Source organism: Hyla sarda, chromosome 4 (assembly GCF_029499605.1).
Source record: "Hyla sarda isolate aHylSar1 chromosome 4, aHylSar1.hap1, whole genome shotgun sequence".
NCBI lineage: Eukaryota > Metazoa > Chordata > Amphibia > Anura > Hylidae > Hyla > Hyla sarda.
In genome coordinates this window covers 414493253-414516758 of record NC_079192.1, presented here as the reverse complement: position 1 = coordinate 414516758, position 23506 = coordinate 414493253, and the positions used below count along the sequence as shown (strand labels likewise).

The 23506-nt window shown below is 42.5% G+C and overlaps 3 protein-coding genes across 3 annotated transcripts in view; all 3 read right to left on the bottom strand.

Moving 5' to 3' along the window:
- Nucleotides 1-963: 963 nt before the first annotated feature.
- On the bottom strand, nucleotides 964-2882 carry LOC130267698 (uncharacterized). The gene is made up of 5 exons (XM_056517781.1): nucleotides 2610-2882; nucleotides 2337-2379; nucleotides 1860-1985; nucleotides 1182-1207; nucleotides 964-1091 (listed from the first exon to the last, which is right to left on the bottom strand). The coding sequence occupies exons 1-5, from the start codon at nucleotides 2659-2661 to the stop codon at nucleotides 1024-1026; spliced, it is 315 nt and encodes a 104-aa protein (XP_056373756.1). The 5' UTR covers nucleotides 2662-2882; the 3' UTR covers nucleotides 964-1023.
- A 29-nt stretch (nucleotides 2883-2911) lies between these two features.
- Nucleotides 2912-6321, bottom strand: LOC130367522 (uncharacterized). Its single transcript, XM_056569944.1, has 7 exons — nucleotides 6261-6321; nucleotides 4728-4847; nucleotides 4390-4587; nucleotides 4038-4129; nucleotides 3636-3746; nucleotides 3501-3533; nucleotides 2912-2929 (listed from the first exon to the last, which is right to left on the bottom strand). Exons 1-7 carry the CDS (start codon nucleotides 6319-6321, stop codon nucleotides 2912-2914), a joined length of 633 nt encoding a protein of 210 aa, XP_056425919.1.
- A 2317-nt stretch (nucleotides 6322-8638) lies between these two features.
- IPO8 (importin 8) overlaps nucleotides 8639-23506 on the bottom strand; it is a 34197-nt gene continuing 19329 nt past the window's right edge. The window contains exons 20-25 of the mRNA XM_056517780.1: nucleotides 14080-14175; nucleotides 13491-13711; nucleotides 12227-12432; nucleotides 11837-12031; nucleotides 10698-10814; nucleotides 8639-9514 (exon numbers count right to left, since the gene is read on the bottom strand). Of these exons, the coding sequence (XP_056373755.1) occupies nucleotides 9447-9514; nucleotides 10698-10814; nucleotides 11837-12031; nucleotides 12227-12432; nucleotides 13491-13711; nucleotides 14080-14175 (903 nt within the window). The 3' untranslated portion in view covers nucleotides 8639-9446. The remainder of the gene's footprint in view (nucleotides 9515-10697; nucleotides 10815-11836; nucleotides 12032-12226; nucleotides 12433-13490; nucleotides 13712-14079; nucleotides 14176-23506) is intronic.

Genomic DNA, 23506 nt, shown 5'->3' with positions numbered 1-23506 from the left:
CTTGGAGGAAGACAGAATCACCCATCAGTGCTGCTACTTCGGACTAACATAAATTACGGTGAGTAAGAACAACACTTAATGCCCTAAATGGTTACACTGCACTGTGATATTCCATCTTGTCATCAATTTTTTCCAATAAATGACTCAATATAAATCAAAATTTGCATATTTTATTTCCATAAAGTGTCAAATATGTGAGTAAAGTGCTAACATTGCAAAGGACGGTAAATAATACAGGATACTGGATGGGCAGGGATCAGGAATATGCAGCCAATAACATCATAATCTGAGGATATGACAATCATACATTTACACAAAAAAAGGACATAAAATACAGTAACCCCCCGACCTGCGATGGCCCTGACATAAAAGCATCGTATGTCGATTTGATCATATATGTCGGGGCCATCGCATTAACTGCTATCCGACAGCGCAAAATGCTTAAGCTGCTGTCGGAGAGCAGTTTAAGCATCCCGGGCAGGTTCACTTACCTATCCCTGCTGCTCCGGGTCCACTTCGGGATCCTCCGGCGTCTTCTGTATCTTCTCCAGGGTCCGGGCCTTGCTTTCCGGCGTCATTATTACGTCACTACGCACGCCGCGCCGGCGCAGCAACGTAATAACGTCACCAGGAAGCGAGGCCCGGACCCTGCAGAAGATGCGGAAGAAGCCGGAGGATCGCGAAGAAGATGCCAGAGCAGCGGGACAGCATCGGGAGCCCCTTGGACAGCATCGGGAGCGGTGAGGACCTGGTCCGGAGTGGCAGGGACAGGTGAGTACAGCTTCCTAGACTTTACATTTTACGGATCCCTCAACATACGATGGATTCGACAAACGATGGGTCGTTTGGAACGAATTACCATCGTATGTTGAGGGACCACTGTACAAGGAAATTTTAGAGAAATTTTATTTTACAAAAAATTCCCGAAATGGTGAACATTGGGAAAATCTGGGATCTCCCTATCAGAAGTCAACCTCCCCTGAGAGGTCAAAGGATTCTATTATGGAGGAATAATATGGTGCCTTAGTATTGTCCCATAGTTCGCAGCATCATTCTCTGCACCCCGGTCACCTGGAAGGAGTTCTTTGTGGCTGGAAAAATAACATGGCAGAATTATGTGAAATTCTATAATATCTTTTCTTAGTAGTCACTTAAACAGACAGCAGACTCTATTGGCTTACCATAGGCTATGCCGGTGTATCCCCACCTAGAAAGAAAAACATTGTGAGTTAAAGCTTTGGCTTCCTACAGACCTTCAATTCTATACCCAACAACAAAAGAAAGGCCACAAGAAATATAGAGGAATAAAAAGACAAAGAAGGATAACAAATGAGAAAATACAAAAGAAGACAATGAGCAAGAAGAAAAAAGTGATGAAGAGGAAAACAAAAAGCAGGAGATAGAGGAAAGATTAGAAGGTGAGGAAGGAGAAGAAAAGAACAAGGGCTAAAGAAGGTAACAGTGAAGAAGAAGTCAAAAAAGGAAGAGATAAAAGAAAGCTTAGAAGCTATAAAGGACAGAGAAGGTGATAAGGAAGAAGATGTCAAACAACCAAGATGGTAAAAAGAGATCAGCATATTATTACAAAAACCCAAAAAATACCATGGAGATATGAGGAGCGCACAAGACAAAATAGACTGAGAAGACAATAAACAAGATGGAAGACGAGGAAGATGAAAGAAGAAGATGAAGAGGACAACAAAGACAAAGGAGACTAATAAGTCAGTGAACATTCCGAAGACAAAAGAGAAGTCAAGAGGAAGAGATGAAGATGAAGACAAGGGAGAAGATAAGTACAGGGTTCGGAGTACAGGTTGGCCCTTTAGGTCTTAACACTATTCCACAAAAATGAAACTTACCAGTCCCAACATCCCTGGGGGTTGGTTGCGATTGTTCTGGCTTGAGGATACATGATGATTAAGTTATTGAGATCGGCCACCTGGTTGTAGCCGGCATATCGGGCAAACTTGTCCCCGATCTTCTCTCTGCAAAAACAAAAGGGAAAATAGTCAAGTATTCAAGAGTGGTGATGACTAAGATTCTCACTGGTCCCAACCGGTTCAGGTGTTCTCCAGTGTAGATTAAAGAATGTGACGTAACAGTAAATAATCACCACCAATCTCTACGATTTTGTAAATGGTTGGATTATCTATGGTTAATTCTTGCCAGGGGTGAAGATCAAGGGGGTACAGAGGTATGAGGGGCCCAAGCACCAGTCTACCATGTAAGAAGACACCATATTATAGATGGTATAGGTAGAGAGTCTGCGGACACATCTGCGGACCCCCCCCCCCCCCATCTCATCGTAAGGTGATGATCATAGAGAAGAACATTACCTGCCCTGGAGACAGCCGTGGAATGCAATATGGAGTCTGCATCCTGCAAGGAATATTACACGAGGGTCAGAAAAGTCAATAATATGGACAACTGGTTATTACTAAAAAAAGGTTGTCCAGGCAGAAAAACATGGCTGACTTTTTTCCAAAAACAGAGTCACCGGTGTCCACAGAGATAAGCAAGCAGAGCCGGTAGAACCTGTTCTTGCTTAGAACTTTGGCTAAAATGAGGTTCGCCGACCCATTATCCGTCACGATGACCGCCATACTTACTGGCTCCGTTTCTACAAGCAGTGGGTACGTATAGGTAACCGGCGGTGTCCATCCCGTAAGTGATAGTAGGCGCCAAATTGAAGAATTCTGTTTGGTCAAATAGGATCAGCTGAGAGAAAAAATAGACGACATATTTCAAGTTAAGATTTTATTGGTTTCATCCGTTTCTGGGAAAGCTTGGTGTAAACCAATGTGGCCGCCATTATAACTCCAGAAGAACGGGACCAAGCTTTGAAGCTACACCCACTTTTAGCAAGGGTGTGGCCCAACAAGGCCCCCTCTCCCCTCCCCCATGCAGTAGTCTAGTTCATGGGACAGTCCTGTGGAAAAAACAGGACAGCCAACATGTAGTGTCCATCCAATGCCCCTTAAAGGTGTACTCTGCCACTAGACATCTTATCTCCTATCCAAAGAGGATAAGATGTCTGATCGGGGGGGGGGGGGTCCGGGTGCTGGGACCCCCTGGCGTTCTGAACATTTATATGGTCGCTCGTCATGCCCCCTCCCATAGACATGAATGGAAGGGGCGTTACGTGACTTCACGACCAGCGGCGGGGCCCCTGCTGAACCCAGTGTTCGTTTAGAGCGTCAGGTGCAGCGCCGGAGGCTTGTGACGCCACCTCCCATAGACTTGCGTTGAGCGAGCATGGCCGTGACGTCACTAACGGGACGTGACCGTGATGTCACAAGCCTCTGCCCCGCATTGCCAGTCCTCCGGCACGGAGCAACGTTCGCTCCGTGCATCGGATGTCTGGAGTGCCGCAGCCGAGATCGCGGGGGTCCCCAGCGGCGGGACCCCCGTGATCAGATAACTTAGTCCCTATCCAATGTCTAGGGGCAGAGTACCCCTTTAACTGATCATGATGCATGGAGTTCCCCTTTATATCTTACCTGTCCAGAATGTCCGGCACTGCTGCTTGGTCTCTGATGAATAAAAAGAAAGGAGAAGAACATAAATGTCACCCAAGAGGCTTTCATACATACATGTATTATAATTCAAGCATCTCTCCGCCCATGAGCTCTTACCGCCAGACCCCCATAGATGTGGTTCAGACCCTCATAGGCGCCGTTATAGTTGCAGTTGCTTATATATTCATTGTTTAGTGATCCACAGGCTCCTCCATAGCTGTCAGTGGGCTGTGGAGGGACACAATCACAGTGATTACACCAATCAGAAGTCGTCATTGCTCCTCGTGGGCAGAGACTTGTTGATCATGCGCAGTCAATGGCGCAAAAGGAAAAGGATGGGCAAGTCTTCAGGTGAATTCTGCCAGTTATTGGAGCACTAAATATTGTATAAGGTCAGGTAAAAGTGACAGCAGAACCAATCTGTCAGGTAACATGTCCGACAACGAGGCGGAATTGTGAGCGCAGCTCTGGAGGCGGCTCAATGTTATATGTGGATTGTAACTACCCAGTTGCTCTCACCATTGTATGTTCAGCTGCAATGTTGTATACAGTTTTAATGGACCCAGAAGTGATGTAAGAGGCGTAATACTCCTGTAGTTTTTGGGATACACCTGTAATACAATCACACACACACAGTATCACACATGATAAGCTTAGATACACATCTTGGTAGACAGAAATTAACATGATTATCTTAGATACACAGCTTAGTTGACAGAAGTACACATGATAAGCTTAGATAGCTTAGATACGAAGCCCACCAGTTAGTATCACACATGCTAGGATCAGATACATTGACTCAGCAGACAGTATCACACTGCCAGGCTGAGATACATAGCTCAGCATTACACATTAAGGTTCTCCATCTCACCCTGAGACACCACGGAGTCTTTAGATCCCGAGAAGATGAACACTCGTCCGCGCCCCAGATTAGACAGGGGATCTATTAACCCTGTAACGGCGCAGGAGTCGGTGTAGGCCCTGAGGGGGATGAGGCTGATGGTGGAAGGTAATTTCATACAGGCGCCTGTGGCCGTCAGAGCGTTATTAATGGCGCAGTAATACGGACCTGTCAAAAAATACGAGAAACTCACAGGGCACTGTGTAAATGGAAATCAATGTATTAATAGAAAGAGAATTATATATATATATATATATATATATATATATATATATATATAGTAAAAGTCACCCAAATGCCCACATTACCTCCTGCAAACATGGCCGCCCCCACGACTCTACCAGAATGGGAGACATGGAACTGATTGGCCATGTAGGCCCCCGAGGAGATGCCCGAAACAGACACCGAACTGTCCAGGTTGTAGGAGCCTGAGGACGGGACGGGGAGATCAGCGAGAGGAATAATAATAATAATAATAATCTAATAAAGAAGAAAGAAAATAAAGAAAGTAAAGAAAGAAGGAAAAGAAAAGAAAAAAGGATGGAAGAAAGGAAAGGAAAAAAAGAAAAAAATAGGAGGAAATTAAAGATATTGTATAATGTAATAGTAAAAATTCATATATATACATACACACACACACATATATTCCAATCCAAGGATAGGCAGCACTTCCACTGTAATGATAAGTCCTGGGGTGCAGGCAGGTAAACACAGTCCTAATTGCAGACTGTGTAGATAATCCAGAAGCGAAAAAATGCCAGCAGCACACCCCTCAATAAAGTGCAAAAGTGGGATTTTATTGACCCATATCAAGTGCGACGTTTCAACGGTATCCCGCCATCTTTTTCAAGCATTATCATGCAGTCGAAACGTCGCACTTGATATGGGTCAATAAAATCCCACTTTTGCACTTTATTGAGGGGTGTGCTGCTGGCATTTTTTCGCATATATATATATATATATATATATATATATATATATATAAAAATAATAAATAGACACATATACTATAATAGAAATACCAAAAAATATATATTATTAATATACTTCAACAAATATTAAAATCATGGAAATATGAATATACAAATAATATAATGATAATTATAATCTAATAGCGAAGAAAAAAAGATAAAAAGATGATGAAAAAAGAAGACAGAAGAAAAAGAAGAAAAGAAAGAAAAATAAAGAGAGGGAGCGGAGGAAATCAATTAAAGATATTGGATATTGGTAATAATGAAAGAACATATGTATATAATATAAACAAGTATACTATCATAATAGAAATAAAAAAATAACAAGATAGCAAAACGTTTAATGAAACAAAATAAAATGTAAAATCTTAGACTACAAATAAAATAATATTAATACTTCAACAAATAGTAAATCATAGAAATAATAATAAAAAAAAAACAGAAAGTAATCAAAACCAGAAAATAAGTACTAATATAAAAAGTGCACTAATACTAATGAGATCAGTAAATAAGTAAATATAGAAATAATGAAATAGTAATATTGGTAATAATAGTCAAACCAAGTTAAATATTAAAAAGATACAATAATAATAATAAGATAAAATAAAGAAGTAACAATAATAAAGATGGAATTGGACTGTAAAAATAAAACTATAAAAATATCACTAATGATAATAATTGACGTCATACCTCCCATCCCATGTGATTAATAATCCATACATATAGTAAGTGAACCCCCTCCCTAAGAGGCCAGCGCTCGGGATCAGATCTTCTTTGACCACTTATTCACAAGAAGCTTATAGAATATAACACAAAGCAAAGAATAAGACTTTGCAGCAGGTCATAAAGTGAGAGGCAGTGTGATCTTACCCAGTCGTGACTGTCCGCTGCAGAACCCGATCAGGGCCATAAGGATAACATAGCTCTCCATGTTTGCTGGTGGTCCCGTCTGGGTGGATCCAGTGCAGTGTTCTGGCTTTTATAACCTCATGGACACAAGTTGTAATCTCTCTGAGCAGATGTTTACAGGACCATGTGAACAGCGACAGAGGAGACGTCCCCCCCCCCCACCTCATTAATGATTAATCTCCAACAACCTTCATTACATTTCAATTAGATAAAAGCCGCAAACAAGGATTTTACATTAGTTTCCATTGTGCTGCCCCATCCCCCCCTTATACATCCCCCCCTCCCCCTTATACACCCCCCCCTTTATACAGGCCTGAGAACAAAGAAGATTCCTCAAGGGAGTGTCTCTTATCTTCTAACCCAATAATCTAATCTCCTGCCCCGACCTGCACGCCTGTGAATCACAGCAGCACATGGGGGAAGCCTGCATGCACATTGCGTGTACGTGCGCACTGCCCCTCCCCCTGTGGCGCCGTGAGTGAGTCAAAGGAGCGCAGGTGGGGAAAAGGAGAAATGCAGGGGATGGTGCGCCGGCCCCCCGGATTATCTTTCCACGCCCCCACTCCCGGATTATTTTACCACCGCCCACCCGGATTATCTTTCCACCCCCCCCCCCCCCCCGATTATCTTTCCATCCCCCCACTCCCGGATTATCTTCCCACCAGCCCCCCGGATTATCTTCCTGGCCTGCCTGATTCTACCCGGCCCCCCGGATTCAGCTCAGCTTAATTATAGTAATGCACCCTCTCCCCTCCCCCTATAGTAATGCATTCCTGTCCACCCCTCTTTGTCACCCCCCTTTCACCCTTTTCCACTTTCCTGTTATCCATGTCCATCTTGTCTGCCCGTCACCCATGTTCACCACCTCTCTGATCACCCCCCCCAATCTACCCCCCTATCACCAATGTCCACCCCCTATTCACCCCACTATCCATCACCCCTCTGTTACCACCTTGTCACTCCTGTCCACCGCTCTTACCACCGTCACCCATGTACACCCATCTGTCACCCATTTACACCCGTCACCCATGTCCACCCCTCTTCTCACCCATGTACAGCCCACTGTCACCCAATTGTCACCCCTTACACCTACGTCACCCATGTACACTCTTCTACACCCCCACCCTTCTGTCACCCATGTACACTCCTCTGTCACCCATGTACACTCCTCTACACACCTGTCCCCCATATACACCTTTCTGCACCCCTCTGTTACCCCTTTACACCTATAACCCCTGTATTCCTCCTCACTTGTCTGGAGGCTGATGCTGGTAAAGTGCGGAGACCAACAGGTTTGTTTTGCAGATTTGTGGCTGGAAGAAATCGTCATGATGGCGCGAACCGGATGGAGAAGAGAAGGGAACGACGCTGATTTTAGAAGACGTCACTTGTGAGTTGCTGTATAAAGCAGAACTGTAATCTATATACCCACAGATAAATAGAGAGAGATCTTCTGGCTGAATGTAAAGATGATACAACACTCAAAAACATAAAGGGAACACAATGTGACTCCAAGTCACTGACACTTCTGTGAGATCCCACTGTCCACTCAGGAAGAACACTGATTGACAATCAATTTCACATGGAACAGACAACACGTGGAAATTATAGGCAATTAGCAAGACACCACCAATAAAGGAGTGGTTCTGCAGGTGGTGACCACAGACCACTTCTCAGTTCCTATGCTTCCTGGCTGATGTTTTGGTCACTTTTGAATGCTGGCGGTGCTTTCACTCTAGTGGTAGCATGAGACGGAGTCTACAACCCACACAAGTGGCTCAGGTAGTGCCGCTCATCCAGGATGGCACATCAATGCGAGCTGTGGCAAGAAGGTTTGCCGTGTCTGTCAGCGTAGTGTCCAGAGCATGGAGACGCTACCAGGAGACAGGCCAGTACATCAGGAGACGTGGAGGAGGCCGGAGGGGGGTAACAACCCAGCAGCAGGACCGCTACCTCCGCCTTTGTGTAAGGAGGAGCAGGAGGAGCACTGCCAGAGCCCTGCAAAATGACCTCCAGCAGGCCACAAATGTGCATGTGTCCACTCAAACGGTCAGAAACAGACTCCATGAGGGTGGTATGAGGGCCCGACGTCCACAGGTGGGGGATGTGCTTACAGCCCAACACCGTGCAGGACGTTTGGCATTTGCCAGAGAACACCAAGATTGGTAAATTTGACACTGGTGCCCTGTGCTCTTCACAGATGAAAGCAGGTTCACACTGAGCACATGTGACAGACGTGACAGAGTCTGGAGACGCCGTGGAGAACGTTCTGCTGTAAAGATGAAAGTTTTTCATACGATTAGTTCATGCATTCAGATCTACGATGTGTTATCTTAGTGTTCCCTTTATTTTTTTTCAGCAGCGAGTATAAAGTATGGAAAACTGTAGGGGGCTCTAGGACCCTGGTATCTCATCCCAACCATATCTCATATAGCCTGAATTCAACATGAGTTGTATGGTGCCTCTAACCTAAATATAAGAGGAGATAAAATTTGGAAACATGGAGGCTCTAGTACACTTTTGAGTCCCCTCAGCCTTGATACATGATTGGATACAGTTGGGATACATGAAGGCTCCAGCTTGGATACACGATATACAGCTATTATAAAAATTGCCGAATTACAAATTTTCCATGTTTTATTTATCTGTTGTTTTCTTAGATCGGTAAGACAGAGATCTGGCGCCAGCTTATAATTTGTGCCGCAAATTAACACAATCTCTCTATTTAAAGAGGAGGATGGAAAAGGCCGGCCTTCAGTGTTACATGAGTAAACAGACTTAAAAGACACATAATTCAGTCCATCCTAATGCTCCTCAGGGGCGGGGCCAGAAGCACATCAGCATTTCAGTCCTTCACAGTACGGTGGCAAACAAAAGGAATGAGTAAAAGTGCGGAAGCCGTAAGAACCGGGGTTCCAGATTCACTGCAGCCAGTCCTCGATCTGTGACACAGTTACCCAAGCCTGGGGAAAAAAAAAAAATATTCAAACCCCCCCCCCTCCTTCGTCTTCTTCACAGTCCGGAACTTGGCAGGTCGTCTCCTCGTATCATAGGTCCACCGCCGCGTCCATCTCCCCTGCGCAACGTCAGTGAGTTTTACAAAATATGTAAATGCAGACATCCCAGAGTTCCTTGCAACGTCCCCATTCACTGGCCTGCGAGTTGCGAAGCGCAGACCGTTTGCGTCGACAGCTGCTGTTCAAGTTTCCGTGACGCTGAAGGGAAAAAAGTTAAAGTTAGCAAAATATAAAATGTATACAATATAATGACGTCACCTTATAATAAAACACTTAACGTTATAATTCATCTATTACATCTCTGCTTGCTTTCAGTGACTAGGAAACGTGTCTTGAACTATGGCTGCTCACAGCTGAGGGTGCGTTACAATTGAATCCAGGCAAATCAATAAAACCAAATATCTCTCTCTACATACTGAAGAAGGTCCAGTCTCGGAAACCTCTGTGTTTCTGGGACTGGAGATGTGAGGTCAAGCCACGCCTCCTTGTGAGGTCACACCACGCCCCCTCCATTCATGTCTATGGGAGGGGGCGTGACTACCGTCACGCCCCCTCCCATAGACATGAATGGAGGGGGCGTGGTGTGACACCACTAGGATAGGGGATAAGATGTCTATGGCCGAATATTCTCAGCTGAGAGGATTGACCTCTGCTGCTGTAGCCCATCTGCCTCAAGGTTGGACGTGTTGTGCGTTCATGGAAGATTGAATTAATTACTGTTGCCTTTCTGCAATCTCGAACCAGTCTGCCCATTCTCCTCTAATCTCGAACCAGTCTGCGCATTCTCAACACCACATTTTCCTCCACACAACTGCACCAACAATCAAGCCATCAATAACAACTTTTAAAAAAAAAGTTTTGAAAAATGCGCAAATCATAAATCTCTAAAAAGCGTACACATTTTAGTAAACCTTGCGCTACAAGTTTGTGCTAGTGAGTTTAAGTGACTCGTGCTATGATTGTTGGTGCAGTCGTGTGGAGTAAAATGCGTGGTTGATGTCAGAGGAGAATGGGCAGACTGGTTCGAGGTTACAGCAAGATAACAATAATGAACGCACAACACGTCCAATCTTGAGGCAGATGGGCTACAGCAGCTGAGGCCAATCCCCTCAGCTAAGAACAGGGAACTGAGGCTACAATTCACACAATGGAAGACTGGAAGAACATAGCCTAGATCCTGTCAATCAAGTGTCTCTGCTCCAATCTGATTGGAGGAGAAGCAGACAGTACAGAGATCCCATCTTATAGATGTCCCCTATCTCGACGAGAACGGCTGCAGCTTCCGTTTTCCATACGGGACTCCATGGAGGAGATATTGGCCTCACATGAGTTTTCTTTACGTGAACAACATGGCGGTTTTTCTTTCCCGCCCGTCACTCACCGGCTGCGTTCTTCCTCTGCTCCGACAATACGTAGATCTCCTGCACCTGCTTCTTCTGGTCGTTGCTGAGCGTGGCGGTCAGAGAGTGATACCAAGCGGGGTCTCTGCTCTGTATACCTGAGGGTGACATATACTGGGGGTCAGGGGTTTCTGCTCTAAGGCGTGATGCTGCGGCTGACACTCCTCCTCCATGTATTTCTATGGGAAAGGCGGGGATACAGCGTTCGTGCCTCCTGCCTCTCCCATAGAGCTGTATGGGGAGGGGGCGTACCGTCGACCTCAATGAGGTAGACGCACGCGCATTAGCAGCTCTCACAGAACGGCAATGCCAGGGCCCGTCTGGGAGATTGCTGGGGGTCCCAGCGGTCGGACCCCCGCGATCAAACACATACCCTATCTTGTAGATAGGGGATGATTTGTTATCGCTGCAGATGTCCTTTAATATTAATTTTTATTTATTAATATCTTTTTATTTCTTCATACTAATTATTTTTATTACTATTATATTTTTATTAATATAAACATATTTTTTTTATAATTTATGCATTAATATTAAATAATATTAATATTTTTTATTTAAATATATTAATTTATTTATATAAGTGTTATTTAATATTCATTATTTGTTTATTAGAAATATTTTACTAATATAAACACTTTATTTATATATTTTTTATGTATTCATATAATTTTTTTTTTATTTATTTATTTAGATATTTTTATTTAATCATATAAATAATTTTTATTACTATTATATTTTTCTTAATATAAATGTATTTTTTTTTATAATTGATGTATTAATATTCATTATTTTTGTTTATTAATATACTTATTTATTTTCATAAATGTTATTTAATAATTTATTTTTATAAATTTTTTACTAATATAAAAGCATAATTTTTTATTCATATATTTTTTATGTATTCATATAAATAATTTTTATAAATAAATATTTTAATTTACGAATATACTTTTTTATTAATATCAATTATTTTTATTATAATCTTTTTCATTCATTAATATATATTTTTTTTTACTAATATACAATTATTTTTATTAAATATATACTTTTTATTAATAATAATTGTTTTTTGTTTTGTTTAGTTTTGTGATGCCGGAACGTGCTGCAGGTAACTCACCCAGCAAGGAGTCTGTGAAGAACTGATATTCGTCCAGGGCCTCCTGACAGTCCAGGGGGGTGTTATACGCCTCCAGCGCCGTTTCTTCTAAGGCTTCGTCGTCCCAGTCCTCATCGTCATCATCCTCCTCGTCCTCTCCGGCGTTCTCCTGCATGGCCTGGCTGCTGGACTCCTCTTCGTCACTCGGGATTTCCTCTAAAATGGAACAACAGAAATCCGTATAATAAGCCTATAGAAGGAATCGCTGCACCGATCTAATGGATCAATGTAATACTATACTCTAGAGGTCTTGTATAAGCAATCGTTTCATTGCTTATACAGATCAATGGGAACCAGTGTGCCTGTTGTAAAACTACAACTCTCAGCATGCCAGGACGGCCAATCACTTACCATTTTCCTCCGTTTCGCCTTTAGCAGCTCGTGACGCCGCCCGCCTGTCTGGATGGTCGCGGTGAGCGCACACTTGCTTCAGTCCGAGGAACAGGAGGAGAATGGAAGGCACGATGACGGAGGCTACAGCGCTGACTGCGGGGGGTCTGCTGGGGAGGTCCATGAGGATGCTGAGGCCGATGATGCACATCTTACGGTCGTGTAACCTGCAGGTAAAATGTAGCTTGTAAGTCACAGATATATCTAAATCACTATAGTCGGCGACAACATAAGATTACACCATCTCCACAGACAGGCCTGACCACTGGGAGGCTATAGGTTACACATGTCCCGGGGGGCTTCCACCTGCTCACTAGCAGCAGCAGAATACAGATAGAGCTGGAGGGGAGGTGTATAACTACTATATATCCTGATCCCATACAGATAGCAGCAGTATACAGATAGAGCTGGAGGGGAGGTGTATAACTACTATATATCCTGATACCATAGAGATAGCAGCAGTATACAAATAGAGCTGGAGGGGAGGTGTATAACTACTATATATCCTGATCCCATAGAGATAGCAGCAGTATACAGATAGAGCTGGAGGGGAGGTGTATAACTACTATGTATACTGATCCCATAGAGATAGCAGCAGTATACAGATAGAGCTGGAGGGGAGGGGGATAAATACTCTATATACTGATCCCAAAGAGATAGCAGCAGTATACAGATAGAGCTGGAGGGGAGGTGTATAACTACTATATATCCTGATCCCATAGAGATAGCAGCAGCATACAGATAGAGCTGGAGGGGGAGGTGTATAACTACTATATACCCAGATCCCATATAGATAGCAGCAGCAGTATACAGATAGAGCTGGAAGGGAGGTGTATAACTACTATATATCCTGATCCCATAGAGATAGCAGCAGCAGTATACTGATAGAGCTGGAGGGGAGGTGTATAACTACTATATATCCTGATCTTATAGAGATAGCAGCAGTATACCGATAGAGCTGGAGGGGAGGTGTATAACTACTATATATACTGATCCCATAGAGATAGCAGCAGTATACCGATAGAGCTGGAGGGGAGGTGTATAACTACTATATATACTGATCCCATAGAGATAGCAGCAGTATACAGATAGAGCTGGAGGGGATGTGTATAAATACTCTATATACTGATCCCATAGAGATAGCAGCAGTATACAGATAGAGCTGGAGGGCAGGTATATAACTATTTTCTCTCTCTATATATATACAGATGATGGGAGAACTTGCCCCAGGAAGCAGTCTGTGTCGTTCACCCATTGGTTGACGAACTGCGCGGTGATGGGCTCGGCGCTGTGCGGGAACCGGATCTGTTCCAGGGTGCTCATGAGCAGTGGCGGGTTATAGTACAAGGCGGCGATGACCACCTGGAGACACATGGTGCGCAACTCGCTGGATTTAACCCCTCGCGTCAATCGTTCCAGCACGGCTTCTACGAAGAGCGGGATACACTGGGGGGAAAAAACAAAAACATAATGATCATCTACTGGGCAGGAAACAGCGCCCCCTAGTGTCATCCCATAGACTCATTCTAGGACTTCTTGTCTAAAACAAGTCAATAGGGCGGAGCCGCTAGGTTATATGAGGGGGTCCCAAAAATTGTGAAAAATCCAGAAACAGAATGAATGGGATGCTGCTACCCCATCCTGAAACAGCACCACTAGTGGCTACATCTGGAATTGCAGTTTGGCTGAATCAACTTGAATGGGGGTACAAAAAAATTATATTAAAAAAAAGTAATAATGGGGGGTTCAGTGTAACTATGCAAAGTATAAAAAAACCAAAAACACAAAAAAAAAATAAAAAAATAATAAATTACCTGATCGATCCCTCTTCCTTTACACTGCAGGACGATTACTTCCAGAAGCTTGGCTGCGTGACACTCCGCATCTTCACCGGCATCTCCCATCAGCACCTAGAAAGAGGGGGGATAGGAAATACTACATAGTGTATAACCCCCCCCCCCGGAACTGTATTTTTTTTTTTTTTAAAGGTCACATGACCTCAATGCTTCCTTATGAAGAAGAGGGGTGTGAACAACTTACAAAAAGTTTGGAAAAGTTTTTGGATCGTGCCCAAAAATTCAGTGCTTCCCAATCAGGGTGCCTACAGCTGTGGCAAAACTACAACTCCCAGCATGCCCGGACAGCCAAAGGCTGTCCGGGCAAGCTGGGAGTTGTAGTTTTGCAACAGCTAGAAGCCCCCTGATTGGGAATCACTGCTCAAGAGGACTTGTATAAGCAAACGTTTGATTGCTTATACAAATCAATAAAAATGCTACAGTGCATGCTGGGAGTTGTAGTTTTTGCAGCAGCTGAAGGCAGACAGTGTTAGGAACCACTGCTCTAGAGGACTTGTATAAGCAATCATTAAACTGCTTATACAGATCAAGGTTATTGCTACAGTGCATCGTGGGAGTTGTAATTTTGCAACAGATGGAAGCAAACTGGTTGGGAACCACTGCCCAAGAGGACTTGCATGAGCAAACATATGATTGCTTATACAGATCAATGTTAATGCTACAGTGCATTGTGGGAGTTGTTGTTTTGCACACTGATTGGGAACCAATGCTTTAGATGACTTGTATAAGCAATCACTCAATTGCTCCTACAGATCAATGTAAATGCTAAAGTCCATTGTGGTAGTTGTAATTTTGCAACAGATGGAAGCACACTGGTTGGGAACCACTGTTCTAGATGACTCGTATAAGCAATTATATGATTGCTCATACAGATGAATGTCAATGCTACAGTGCATTGTAGGAGTTGTAGTTTTGTACACTGGTTGGGAACCACTGCCTCAGATGACTTGTATAAGCAATCATTAAACTGCTTATACAGATCAATGTTATTGCTACAGTGCATTGTGGGAGTTGTGATTTTGCAACAGCTAGAAGCACCCTGATTGGGAATCACTGCTCAAGAGGACTTGTATGAGCAAACGTTTGATTGCTTATACAAATCAATGAAAATGCTACAGTGCATCTTGGGAGTTGCAGTTTTTGTAGCGGTTGATCGCAGCCAGGGACCCGCCGGTAATGGCGGACATCCGCGATCGTCCGCCATTAACCCCTCAGATGCCGTGATCAATACAGATCATGGCATCTGCAACATCGCGGTCACTTAAATGGATGATCGGATCACCGCGGCAGCACGGCAGACGGAGGTCCCCTCACCTGCCTCCACTGCCTTACCGGCGTCTTCTGCTCTGATCTGCCTTCCCGCAGACCAGAGCAGAGGATGACCGATAACCCTGATCAGTGCTATGTCCTATAAATAGCACTGAACAGTATTAGCAATCGAATTATTGCTATAAATAGTCCCCTATGGGGACTATTAAATTGTAAAAATTAAAGTAAAAAAATAAAAGTAAAAAAAATTTGAAAAAACCCCTCCCCCAATAAAAACGTAAATTGTCCCATTTTCCCTATTTCACCCAAAAAAGTGTTAAAAAATATTTTATATACATATTTGGTATCGCCGCATGCGTAACTATCTGAACTATTAAAATAAAATGTTAATGATACCGTATGGTGAACGGCGTGAACGTAAAAAAAAATAAAGTCCAAAGTAGCTGCTTTTTTATAACATTTTATTCCCAAAAAAAATTAATAAAAAATGTATTAAAAGCTTTATATAAGCAAATATGGCATCAATAAAAAGTACAGATCACGGCGCAAAAAATGAGCCCTCATACCGCCGCTTATACGGAAAAATGAAAATGTTAGAGGTCTTCAAAATAGGGGGATTTTAAACGTACTAACTTGGTTAAAAAGTTTGCGATTTTTTTCAAGTGCAACAGTAATAGAAAAGTATGTTATCATGGGAATCATTTTAATCGTATTGACCCAAAGAATAAAGAACACGTCATTTTTACTGTAAATTGTACGGCGTGAAAACGAAACCTTCCAAATTAGCAAATTTATAAGTGCAAAATCTAAAAAAATAAAGATTTTGAACCCAATAGTGGTCTTCAACCTGCGGACCTCCAGATGTTGCAAAACTACAACTCCCAGCAGGCCCGGACAGCCGTTGGCTGTCCGGGCATGCTGGGAGTTGTAGTTTTGCAACATCTGGAGGTCCGCAGATTGAAGACCACTGCATAGGAGGTAATACTCACTTGTCCCCGCCGCTCCGGACCCGTCACCGCTGCCCTGGATGTCGCTCCATCGCTGTCACCGTGTCCCCGTCGCTCCGGAACGTCTCTGCTGCCGGCCGGGTATCCTCGCTCTCCGTCGCTGCCATCACGTCGTTACGAACACCGATGCACGTACGCGACGACGAGGAAGGAGAGCGCCGGCCATACAGGGGATCCCTGAACGGAGAAGACACCGAGGAGGCAGGTAAGGTCCCTCCCGGTGTCCTGTAAGCACTAACCCGGCTATTCAGTCGGGCTGTTCGGGACGCCGCGGTGAAATCGCTGAACAGCCGGGTTAGTGTCACTTTCCCTTCAGACGCGGCGGTCAGCTTTGATCGCCGCGTCTGAAGGGTTAATACAGGGCATCACCGCGATCGGTGATGTCCTGTATTAGCCGCGGGTCCCGGCCGTTGATGGCCGCAGGGACCGGCCCGATAGGGGTGTATTCGCCGTATAAGACGCACCGACTTTTTCCCCCCAGTATTGGGGAAGAAAAAGTGCGTCTTATACGGCGAAAAATACGGTAGTATTTTTTTGGTTGCACCCTACATTTTATGGTAAAGTGAGTGATGGCATTACAACGGACAACCGGTCGCGCAAAAAACAAGCGCAAAGGTACAAGTCTGTGGATGAAAATATTAAAAAGTTATGATATTTTGAAGGCGAGGAGGAAAAAACGAAAACGTAAAAATAAAAAATTGTCTGCGTCCTTAAGGGGTTAAACTGCTTATACAGATGAATGTAAATGCTACAGTGCATGCTGGGAGTTGTAGTTTTGCAGCAGCCGAAGACACACCGGTTAGGAACCATTGCTTTAGATGACTTGTATAAGCAATCATTAAACTGCTTATACAGATGAATGTAAATGCTACAGCGCATGCTGGGAGTTGTAGTTTTGGAGCAGCTGAAGGCACACTGGTTAGGAACCACTGCTTTAGATGACTTGTATAAGCAATCATTAAACTGCTTATACAGATGAATGTAAATGCTACAATGCATGCTGGGAGTTGTAGTTTTGCAGCAGCTGAAGGCACACCGGTTAGGAACCACTGCTCTAGATGATGGCGGGTTATTTGGTACCGATATAATAAGATGTTATAATATGAAAGATAAAATATGGCAAACTGTCTGCCATGTTGTATGAATTCTCCCTAGAAATGTGTATTCCATTCAATGATTGCAGAGGTATTATCTCTTCTAAGAGACAGAAAGCAAATGTGAGACAATGGAGTCTACAGGGATTTCACCAATGACGGAGTCTTCAGAGAAGCCAATAAAAGATAAGTTTCTATCTTAACTGTCTTAGTGGAGATTTAAACACAATCGGTTTTATATGTAGTTTTAGTGACACCGGGGACGTCCGTCAACAAGATGCAGATTCAGCCAGAAGGGTTAACCCCTTAAGGACCAGGATTTTTTTCCGTTTTTTGCACTTATGATTTTTTAAAGGTGAGGAGGAAAAAATTAAAGTCTTAATTAGAGATGAGCGAACTTACAGTAAATTCGATTCGTCGCGAACTTCTCTGCTCGGCAGTTGATGACTTTTCCTGCATAAATTAGTTCAGCTTTCGGGTGCTCCGGTGGGCTGGAAAAGGTGGATACAGTCCTAGGAAAGAGTCTCCTAATACTGTATCCACCTTTTCCAGCCCACCGGAGCACCTGAAAGCTGAACTAATTTATGCAGGAAAAGTCATCAACTGCTGAGCCGAGAAGTTCGCGACAAATCGAATTTACTGTAAGTTCGCTCATCTCTAATTAAGACCTATGATTTTTTAAAGGTGAGGAGGAAAAAATTAAAGTGCAAAAAAACGGAAAAAAATCCTGGTCCTTAAGGGGTTAACCCTTCTGGCTGAATCTGCATCTTGTTGACGGACGTCCCCGGTGTCACTAAAACTACATATAAAACCGATTGTGTTTAAATCTCCACTAAGACAGTTAAGATAGAAACTTATCTTTTATTGGCTTCTCTGAAGACTCCGTCATTGGTGAAATCCCTGTAGACTCCATTGTCTTACATTTGCTTTCTGTCTCTTAGAAGAGATAATACCTCTGCAATCATTGAATGGAATACACATTTCTAGGGAGAATTCATACAACATGGCAGACAGTTTGCCATGTTTTATCTTTCATATTATAACATCTTATTATATCGGTACCAAATAACCCGCCATCGTCTAGAGCAGTGGTTCCTAACCGGTGTGCCTTCAGCTGCTGCAAAACTACAACTCCCAGCATGCATTGTAGCATTTACATTCATCTGTATAAGCAGTTTAATGATTGCTTATACAAGTCATCTAGAGCAGTGGTTCCTAACCAGTGTGCCTTCAGCTGCTCCAAAACTACAACTCCCAGCATGCGCTGTAGCATTTACATTCATCTGTATAAGCAGTTTAATGATTGCTTATACAAGTCATCTAAAGCAATGGTTCCTAACCAGTGTGCCTTCAGCTGCTCCAAAACTACAACTCCCAGCATGCGCTGTAGCATTTACATTCATCTGTATAAGCAGTTTAATGATTGCTTATACAAGTCATCTAAAGCAATGGTTCCTAACCAGTGTGCCTTCAGCTGCTCCAAAACTACAACTCCCAGCATGCGCTGTAGCATTTACATTCATCTGTATAAGCAGTTTAATGATTGCTTATACAAGTCATCTAAAGCAATGGTTCCTAACCAGTGTGCCTTCAGCTGCTCCAAAACTACAACTCCCAGCATGCACTGTAGCATTTACATTCATCTGTATAAGCAGTTTAATGATTGCTTATACAAGTCATCTAAAGCAATGGTTCCTAACCAGTGTGCCTTCAGCTGCTGCAAAACTACAACTCCCAGCATGCACTGTAGCATTTACATTCATCTGTATAAGCAGTTTAATTTTGCACCTACAAATCCATACGATGTCTTATTCTTTGCGCCACCAATTCTACTTTGTAATAACATCAGTCATTTTACCCACAAAAATAAAATCATTGAGCGACAATGATTTTTGCATTTTGTAATTTTGGGGGCTTCCATTTCTACGCAGTGCATATTTCGGTAAAAATGACCCCTTATCATTATTCTTTAGGTCCATACGGTTAAAATGATCCCCTACTTATATAGGTTGGATTTTGTCGCACTTCTGGAAAAAAATCCTAACTACATGCAGGAAAATGTATACGTGTAATATTGTCATCTTCTGTGATCTGAAGTTTTTCTCGGTACCATTTTTGCATTGATCGGACTTATTGATCGCTTTTTATTAATTTTTTCATGATATAAAAAGAGACCAAAAATGCACTATTTTGGACTTTGGAATTTTTTTTTTTTAAATAGGAAAAGGGGGGTGATTCAAACTTTTATTAAGGAAGGGGTTAAATTATATTAACTTTTTTTTTTCACTTCTTTTTTTTGCAGTGTTATAGCTCCCATAGGGGGGGCTATATTACTGCACACACTGATCTCTTACACTGATCATAGTTATTCCATAGGGAGCTATAACACTGCACACACTGATCTCTTACACTGATTATTATTATCCCAAAGGGGGGCTATATTACTGCACACACTTATCTCTTACACTGATCATTGTTATCCCATAGGGGGCTATAACACTGCACATACTGATCTCTTACACTGATCATTGTTATCCCATAGGGGGCTATAACACTGCACACACTGATCTCTTACACTGATCATTGTTATCCCATAGGGGGCTATAACACTGCACATACTGATCTCTTACACTGATCATTGTTATCCCATAGGGGGCTATAACACTGCACACACTGATCTCTTACACTGATCATTGTTATCCCATAGGGGGCTATAACACTGCACATACTGATCTCTTACACTGATCATTGTTATCCCATAGGGGGCTATAACACTGCACACACTGATCTCTTACACTGATCATTGTTATCCCATAGGGGGCTATAACACTGCACATACTGATCTCTTACACTGATAATTGTTATCCCATAGGGACCTATAACACTGCACACACTGATCTTTTACATTGATCAATGGTTTCTCATAGGATAACATTGATCAATGATTCTGCCGCTTGACTGCTCATGCCTGGATCTCAGGCACTGAGCAGTCATTTGGCGATCGGACACCAGGAGGCAGGTAAGGGGACCCTCCTCGTGTCCTACAGCTGTTCGGGATTTCACCGCATCGATCCTGAACAGCCCCTGAGCTAGCCGGGGGTAGTTTACTTTCACTTTCGACGTGGCGATCAACTTTGAACACAGCGTCTAAAAGGGTTAATAGCGTGCGGCACCGCGATCAGTGCCACCCGCTATTAGCCACGGGTCCCGGCCGTTACAGGCCAGGCCCGACCTGCTATGACGCGGGGCCACGCAGATACAGGTACGCCCTCAGTCCTTAAGGGGTTAATATATCATTAAATACAGGTTAATATATGTCTTCATAAAGCCATTCCTATATATGATCCCTGTAGCATGAATATGCTATCCTTCCCTATTATATATATATATATCTCCCAGGAAAGGATTGCAGTAACACATGTTTATTCCCTTTGTGTATATATATATATATATATATATATATATATATATATATATATATATATATATATATATATAGATCTCCTCTCCTCTGTGTATATATATATATTGCAGTAACACAAGTTTTGCTATATACATGTTTATTCCCTTTGTGTATATATATATATATATATATATATATATATATATAGATCTCCTCTCCTCTGTATATATATATATATATATATATAGATCTCCTCTCCTCTGTATATATATATATATATATATATATTGCAGTAACACAGGTTTTGCTATACACATGTTTATTCCCTTTGTGTGTATATATATATATATATATATATATATATATATATATATATATATATATATATATATATATAGAGAGAGATCTCCTCTCCTCTGTGTATATATATATATATAGATCTCCTCTCCTCTGTATATATATATATATATTGCAGTAACACAGGTTTTGCTATACACATGTTTATTCCCTTTGTGTGTATATATATATATATATATATATATATATATATAGATCTCCTCTCCTCTCCTCTGTATATATATATATATATATATATATATATATATAGATCTCCTCTGTATATATATATATATATATATATATATATATATATATATATATATATATATATATATATAGATCTCCTCTCCTCTGTATATATATATATATATATATATATATATATATATATAGATAGATCTCCTCTCCTCTGTATATATATATAGATCTCCTCTCCTCTGTATATATATATATATATAGATCTCCTCTCCTCTGTATATATATATATAGATCTCCTCTCCTCTGTATATATATATATATATATATATATATATATATATATATATATATTGCAGTAACACATGTTTTGCTATACACATGTTTATTCCCTTTGTGTGTATTGGAACTAAATCAAAAAAGGAGGAAAAAAAACAAATTGGACATAATGTCACCAAACTCCAAAAATGGTCTGGACAAAATTATTGGCACCTTAACTTATTCTTTCCAAAGGGTGCGCAACCAAATATTAAGTGAAATCAGTGTCTTCCTATAACCATCAATAAGCTTCTTACACCTCTCAGCCGGAATGTTGGACCACTCTTCCTATAAGCATCAATAAGCTTCTTACACCTCTCAGCCGGAATGTTAGACCACTCTTCCTTTACAAACTGCTCCCGGTCTCTCTTATTGGAAGGCGCCTTTTCCCAACAGTAATTTTAAAGGGGTATTCCAGGAATTTTTTTTTATTTGACTATGCTACAGGGGCTGTAAAGTTAGTGTAGTCCATAATATAGTCTGTACCTCTGTGTGACGGTTTTCTCACAATTCTTATGTGATTTTCACCCCAATATTTATTTTTAACAGCATACAAAAGGACTGTTGTCTCAGATTTTTCCCAGCTTGCAATGCGGCCGAGACCTGACATCACTAGTCAGCTGATGACAGGGTGCCTGTCTGCTTCAATGGGTGGAGCGATCGCTTGGTGGGAGAGAGAGATCAATCTGCAACTAATGCAACAGCTGTAGGCACCCTGATTGAAAATCACAGGTCTTTTGAATGGATGCAGCTCATTTATGTTTCAATGGGTGGGGTGGCTGATGTGTGGGAATGAGGAAAATGGAATTATGGGATTTGTAGGCAAAGAAGGAAACTCAAACAGGAAATATGATTTCACAAGAAGCCACAGTGTTATGGTAATCTCACAACATGGCCGTTTAGCCCCAAGACAAGCGCAGATCCTTCATAAGCATGTCCATTACTGCCTGCCAGGTACGTACTAAAATCACCTTATGGTGGAGAACCCCTTTAAGATCTCTCCACAGGTGATCAATGGGATTTAGATCTGGACTCATTGCTGACACTTCAGAACTCTCCAGCGCTTTGTTGTCATCCATTTCTGGGGCTTTTTGACGTATGTTTGGGGTCATTGTCCTGCTGGAAGACCCAAGATCTCGGACACAAACCCAGCTTTCTGACACTGGGCTGTACAGTGCGACCCAAAATCCATTGGTAATCCTCAGATTTCATGATGTCTTGTACACATTCAAGGCCCCCAGTGCCAGAGGCAGCAAAACAACCCAAAACATCACTGACCTCCCCCATATGTCACTGTAGGTTCTGTGTTCTTTTCTTTGTAGGCCTCATTCCGTTTTCGGTAAACAGTAGAATGATTTGCTTTACCAAAAAGCTCTATCTTGGTCTCATCTGTCCACAAGACGTTTTCCCAGAAGGATTTTGGTTACTCAAGTTCATTTTGGTAAAATGTAGTCTCTTTATGTCTCCTCCATAGCGGGGTCCTCCTGGGTCTCCTCCATAGGGGCGTCCTCTTGGGTCTCCTCCATAGTGGGGTCCTCCTGGGTCTCCTCCATAGCGGGGTCCTCCTGGGTCTCCTCCATAGCGGGGTCCTCCTGGGTCTCCTCCATAGCGGGGTCCTCCTGGGTCTCCTCCATAGCGGGGTCCTCCTGGGTCTCCTCCATAGCGGGGTCCTCCTGGGTCTCCTCCATAGCGGGGTCCTCCTGGGTCTCCTCCATAGCGGGGTCCTCCTGGGTCTCCTCCATAGCGGGGTCCTCCTGGGT

Bases quoted from the DNA above. Each gene is read 5' to 3' on its own strand.
- LOC130267698 (XM_056517781.1), bottom strand. From the start codon at position 2,661: ATGGACACCGCCGGTTACCTATACGTACCCACTGCTTGTAGAAACGGA. The intron at 2,380-2,609 runs GTAAGTATGGCG...TATTCCTTGCAG, and splicing joins TGCTTGTAGAAACGGAGCCA to GATGCAGACTCCATATTGCA. The intron at 1,208-1,859 runs GTAAGTTTCATT...TTTTCTTTCTAG, and splicing joins CCCCAGGGATGTTGGGACTG to GTGGGGATACACCGGCATAG.
- LOC130367522 (XM_056569944.1), bottom strand. From the start codon at position 6,321: ATGGAGAGCTATGTTATCCTTATGGCCCTGATCGGGTTCTGCAGCGGA. The intron at 4,848-6,260 runs GTAAGATCACAC...TCCCGTCCTCAG, and splicing joins CAGCGGACAGTCACGACTGG to GCTCCTACAACCTGGACAGT. The intron at 4,588-4,727 runs GTAATGTGGGCA...ATTTTTTGACAG, and splicing joins GGCGGCCATGTTTGCAGGAG to GTCCGTATTACTGCGCCATT.